Source organism: Leptonychotes weddellii, chromosome 2, assembly GCF_054177405.1.
Source record: "Leptonychotes weddellii isolate Sample4059 chromosome 2, ASM5417740v2, whole genome shotgun sequence".
Classification (NCBI taxonomy): Eukaryota; Metazoa; Chordata; class Mammalia; order Carnivora; family Phocidae; genus Leptonychotes; species Leptonychotes weddellii.
Window position 1 is genome coordinate 118,325,134 of NC_138370.1, and position 6,030 is coordinate 118,331,163.

Sequence of the window (6,030 nt, forward strand, 5' to 3'; positions counted from 1 at the left end):
CCCCCCCCCCCCCCCCCCGAGAGAGAGACTTGAATTGCAGGGTCAGGGACCTTTCCCAGTCAGCCTGCAGTCACACCAAGTAGGCCTGCAGGTTGGTATATACTCATGTGATCTTCCCCACGGGGTGCAATAATAGCAATAATTAATAGCAGTCATTTATATTCCAGGCATAATGCTAAGTGCTTTGTAAATACCACCTCATCTAATCACGAGACACAGGAGACTGCCCTTATTAAAAAGCTGTCACAAGCTGTTTGTCCTCCACTTGGGCTTTGAAGACACCAATGAACATGTTGGAAGCCACATATTGCTTCCTTCACATTCTTAAGACAAATTGATATTTCTCCATAGTCTTTAGTGTGTAATCTTCAAAATGCCAATTTGCACAGCTCACAAATGTATCCAGGTATAAAGCTTATGATTAACTAATTATAAAAGCATTTCCAAAAACAAAGTAATGAAAACAAGCTCCCCTCTTCCAGATGACATTCGTCATCATCTTATTCTCTGGTCCTCCCCTGTTCCAGCAAGAAGCACTTAAGCCTTTACTAGTGCTTGCTCTGAGGTATTGCAGTATCCAGTGTTTATTCTTTATTATCTTCCAGCATTTTCGGTGCCATCTGGTAGACACGAAACTGATGAAGATTAGTGTTCAGTGGGAGGAAACCAACAATTATTTATTTATCAACTCTGGGAGTGAAGAAGAATCCATTTAATAATGATTCTTGCTCCAAGTGGAGGAGGCTTTCATCTCCTCAGGCCAGTCCCTGTTAGACCTCGGACTATTACTTTAGATGGCATTATTGACTTTAAGGAACAACGTGGACTGCCTAGAAATCACTGCTTTTTGGCAGAAATCTAGATTCTAATTTACAATCTACAAGTGCGTCAGTGTAGCATTTATTAAAATCAGTTAGCAACGATCTTCTGTCTTTTTGATGTACTAATCAAAGATCGAACTCAATTATTTTCTTTACCCAATTAGTTATGCACTTTGTCCCAAATCCACACTTTTATTTCCCCGGGACGGCGGGGAAAGAGACCTAAGACAAATTTCTTGAAAGGAATATTCTTTTCTGCCCTGAACATGTTGTGAGGATAAAGCTGATAGGCTGAATGATCTCAGTCACTTAATAGCAGCTGCTCCCCCTCCTTCAGCCAAAACACACTGATTGCTGGGTTCTACTGCAGTCATAAATAGGAATTATTGATGCACAAACAATAAAACTAAACAAATGAACAAAGAATTTGGCCAGGCACCAATTTAGAACTGCAATGAAGAGCTGCTGTTTTGAGTTTGAACTTTAAAAGCCCAACCAGAGGCGCCTGGCTGGCTCAGTCGGGAAAGCGTGCGACTCTTGATCTCAGGGTTGTGAGTTCAAGCCTCACATGGGGTGTGGAGCCACTTTAAAAATAAATAAATAAAAATAAAGGCCCAGTCAGCCTCACAATAAAAAATTTAGTAAAGAAAATAGGCAATTATTCTACTCTTTGTGTTCTTTTAATATAGATAAATAGGGGATACTTACATAGCAAAGGACTATTCCAAATACCATAAACAACAGAAGGGTGGGTTTTAAAAATCTTTTCTAAAACTGTTAATAAAATCTAAAAATTTTTTTAAAGACTTTATTTATTTGACAGAGAAAGAGAGAGAGCAAGCAGGGGGAGCGGGAGAGGGAGAAGCAGACTCCCTGATGAGCAGGGAGCCCCATGCAGGGCTCGGTCACAGCACCCTGGGATCACGACCTGAGCCGAAAGCAGACACTTAACCTACTGAGCCACCCAGGTGCCCCTAAAATCTAAAATTTTTAATGAAACTAAAAGACATATCTTCTGATCAGAACCTTAATGTAGTAAAAAATTGTTCAGTATATATAAAGACAGCTTTGAAATCACCCCACTGCCCAGAAGTCTTTCTCAAGCATGTATAATTAAATCATTACTTGGTTGAAAAGGACTTAATAACCGATAATCTGAATCTTGCCTCCATTAAACCTGTTAATAAAACTGTTAAAGGACCAGAAGCTTGTAATTTCCACCACCTTAAAATTTCAACTAGAATCTTTTTTTTTTTTTTTTTAATGTAGCCTCTATGACCAACATGGGGCTTGAACTCACAACCCTGAGATCAGGAGTCACACGCTCTACTGACTGAGCCAGCCAGTTGCCCATAGAATCTATTTTTGAAGGAAAATCTGCCTAGTCTGAGCTGATTAACAATGGCGTTAATAGGTAAAGAGGGCAGAGTGTGGTGTTTGGAATGCTGTTCTGGAAGTTAGGAGTGTTGGGTTGAATTCATGTCTCCAAGTAGGTTTCTGTTTCCTGCTTAATTTCATCATCTGTTCATGATAAAATGATTTATCATCATATTATTACAAGTGGGAAGGCTAGCAGGGCTGAGACCAGAAGATGATACATGTCCTATGTTTACCAGGGAGAAATGAGTAACACAGAATATGGCCACTGACGCTCTTGCTCTGGGCACAAGGGAACAAACTGACCTGACAGGTCAACAAGGAGAGCCATCTGTGTCTGCTTCAGCAGTGCTTTAGGGCTTAAGCCGAAGTTCTAGTACGATCCTATTCCCCCAAATTAAATGACATCCAGAGCTGCTAGACTAATACTTTCCACTAGTCATTTTAATTTAAGTGTTTTTAAAGATTTTTATTTATTTATTTGACAGAGAGAGATTGAGTACAAGCAGGAGGAGTGGCCGAGGGAGAAGCAGGCTCCCCACTGAGCAGGGAGCCCGAAGCGGGGATCATGACCTGAGCCGAAGGCAGACGCTTAACCGCCTAAGCCACCCAGGCGCCCTCACTAGTCATTTTTAAAAGAAATGAAATGTGCTGTCTTGGTATGTGGTCATTGTGTCCTAATATCCATACACAGTTAATAGCAAGTGTCTCCTGTGGTGCCCTGTGTTGAGGATTCTGGTCTTAACCTAGTGATCTCCTTATCTGATGATCACTTAGGGCTTATGTGGAATTTCTCCTCTCCGCTTCCTCCTCCTATTCCCATTTTAAAAAGTAGGAGAAGTTGTGCTGATATTTTCATCCTCTAGGATACTTGTTGTCATTATTAATAGACTCTGATATATTATAATTTCTAACTAGGTCCCTCAAACCATTAGGTTTGGACTCTTTCAACTCAAGTATCATTTATAAATTCTATGACCTCTAGTGGGAGTTAGATGAAGCATAAATATACTAAAAGCTAAATCAGAGCTGAACAATTTGAGATTTTATAAATTACAGTTTACTACTATTTTGTTTCTAAAATCCAAATCTTAACCAAGTTGTATACACCACTCTTTGATCAGAGGTACTTGGAACTGAAAATCAACTTGCTGAGCTTAACTTTGTAACTTCACATTATGACATTCAGCAAATATAGGAAATGCAAATTTATGGAAGGGTTTTCTTTATTAATGACTACTAATAAGGGCCTATAATGAAGATAAAAACCTTTAACAAGGGGCGCCTGGGTGGCCCAGTCGTTAAGCGTCTGCCTTTGGCTCAGGTCATGATCCCACATGAGTGGGATGTGGGATCCCACATCGAGTCCCACATCAGGCTCCCTGCTCGGCGGGAAGCCTGCTTCTCCATCTCCCACTCCCCCTGCTTGTGTTCCCTTTCTCACTGTCTCTCTCTCTCTCTCTGTCAAGATAAATCAATAAAATCTTTAAAAAAAAAAAAAAACCTTTAGCAAATAATTACCTACTTAATTGCTGTATAAATAGGATAATTCTTGAATTTCTAATTGTCTTCCCTGTTAAACCTTAATGTCAAAATAAATGGTCTTAGGAAGTAGAAAGTGCATTTCCTTATATGTAGATATAACTTATATTAACTGCAAGCACTCTTTTTCACTTATTTGTAGACTAACCTCTCCCAGCTTTTTGTATAAATATGAAAATACCCCTGCACTAAGCAATTACTAAAAGGGGATTCTTATATTCATGGCTTGGGTATGGACCATCCTCAAGGTTACTATTAGAAGTCAGGTTTGAGGTGTGCCTGGCTGGCTCAGTTGGAAGAGCATGTGATTCTTGATCTCAGGGTTGTGAGTTCGAACCCCACATGGGGTATAGAGATTACTTAAATAAATAAAACCTTAAAAAAAAGAAGTCAGGTTTAAATCTAGGTAAATTCCTTCATTCTTTCTGATTCTCCCATAACAATTTGCTTCAAAAGATGGAGTGGGCTTTCAAAGTGAGTAACATCATAGAAGTATTGAGCTTTCATCATATAATCAGCGTGATTTTTAGTACATACCAAGCCCCCAGATCTATGTTAAAATTCAGATTTCATAATTTGATTACTGTAACTGCTCTAATTTAGATCGACTATCCTTATCCTTTGACAGTGGACACCTCCAGATAGAATTAGAGGGAAGTGGGAATAAACCAGTAATCAAGGGATTTGTACACTTGCCTTGTCTTCTTCCTATCCCCAGGAATGATTTCTGGCACAGGAACCAGCAGGTGTGTCTGAAGGTGGACCCATCTTCTTCCCTGTGTCTTCCTGCCATGTCTGCTCTAACACTGTGAAACTAAAGGGGGGGGGGGGTGAATTAGTGAACTCTTGAGCCATGGATTGTCTTTATTCCTGTCTTAATTGTTGTATGAGGCCTCTGCGATGTTCTCCTAAGCCAGTGTGTCCTGGGCTGACCTTGTTTTTGAAAACTCTGTGAACAACCCTTGCACCACTCAAATAACATATAGCACTGCTGTTTCAACTCCTCTCTGCCGCCCCCAGGGTAGGCATAATAAAACATCCAAATAATCATAAGCATCACGTGAAAAATTTCTTTTAGAAATTATCTGTCATTTCAGAGACTTAAAAGTGCACCATGGTGCAAAGTTTAATCTCGCACATTGGGGCTTTAGAACTCTGCCTCAGAATCTAGCTGCATGATTTAGATTTTTAAATGTTAACATTTTGTTTTATCCCCAGCTCTCGTGGTAGCTGTTCTGCGCTTCATACAGCTGAAACCCAAGGTTTTAAATCCATGGCTGAATATTAGTGGATTGGTGGCGCTGTGTCTGGCCTCCTTTGGAATGACCTTACTTGGTAATTTTCAGGTACTTCATTTGGCCTTTTTCACCTCCTTCTCCCCCTTCGCCTAGAGGATGGTCATAGCCACTGATTCTGCACAAATCTTTTAAATAATGCTAGTGGTGGTTCCTATTAAGCACAGGTCCTCCAGCAGTCAGTCCTTCTGGTCTTCGGCCCCGTCTGCTGATGTTCGCATTGCACGTGTGAGGGTGCTCACTCTGCACTGGAAGTACAGCACAGCTATGGGGAAAAGTAGCCTCTACAATCGCTGTGTATCTTCTACAGAGGATTTCAAAGTGCTTTATACTTTTTCTCATAAAAAATTGTCTCCTGATGTAACTTTCTAGAAAACTAATATGATCATGGCCTTTCTAAAATTAAACACCGAAGGGGCCCCTGGGTGACTCAGTTGTTAAGCGTCTGCCTTCGGCTCAGGTCATGATCTCAGGGTCCTGGGATCGAGCCCCGCATCGGGCTCCCTGCTCGGCGGGAAGCCTGCTTCTCCCTCTCCCACTCCCCCTGCTTGTGTTCCCTCTCTCGCTGTGTCTCTCTCTGTCAAATAAATAAATAAAATCTTTAAAAAAATTAAACACTGAATATCCTTTTTTGGATGAAAGCTTGCATTTCATAAGAGCAAGCTCACGTGGGACTCAAGTTTGCAAACACAGAATTTCTCTAGAACACCTAGGACTTGTATAAAGGTCTACTAACACTAACTCTTCTGCCCAGACATTTAGAAGCCAGAGATCACAACATTTAAGAATCATTTCCCTAGGGGCGCCTGGGTGGCTCAGTCGTTAAGCGTCTGCCTTCGGCTCAGGTCATGATCCCAGGGTCCTGGGATCGAGCCCCGCATCAGGCTCTCTGTTCAAGAGGGAGTCTGCTTCTCCCTCTCCCACTCTGCCAGCTTGTGTTCCCTCTCTCACTGTCTCTCTCTGTCAAATAAATAAATAAAATCTTTAAAAAAAAA

At 41.0% G+C, this 6,030-nt stretch overlaps 1 protein-coding gene across 4 annotated transcripts in view; it reads left to right on the plus strand.

The window, feature by feature from the left end:
- Positions 1–6,030, plus strand: part of TMEM150C (transmembrane protein 150C) — a 74,115-nt gene that overhangs the window by 60,404 nt on the left and 7,681 nt on the right. For all 4 annotated transcript variants that reach the window (XM_006745336.3, XM_081812254.1, XM_081812256.1 and 1 more), the window contains one exon: positions 4,959–5,086. In XM_006745336.3, coding sequence (XP_006745399.1) covers positions 4,959–5,086 — 128 coding nt within the window. The remainder of the gene's footprint in view (positions 1–4,958; positions 5,087–6,030) is intronic.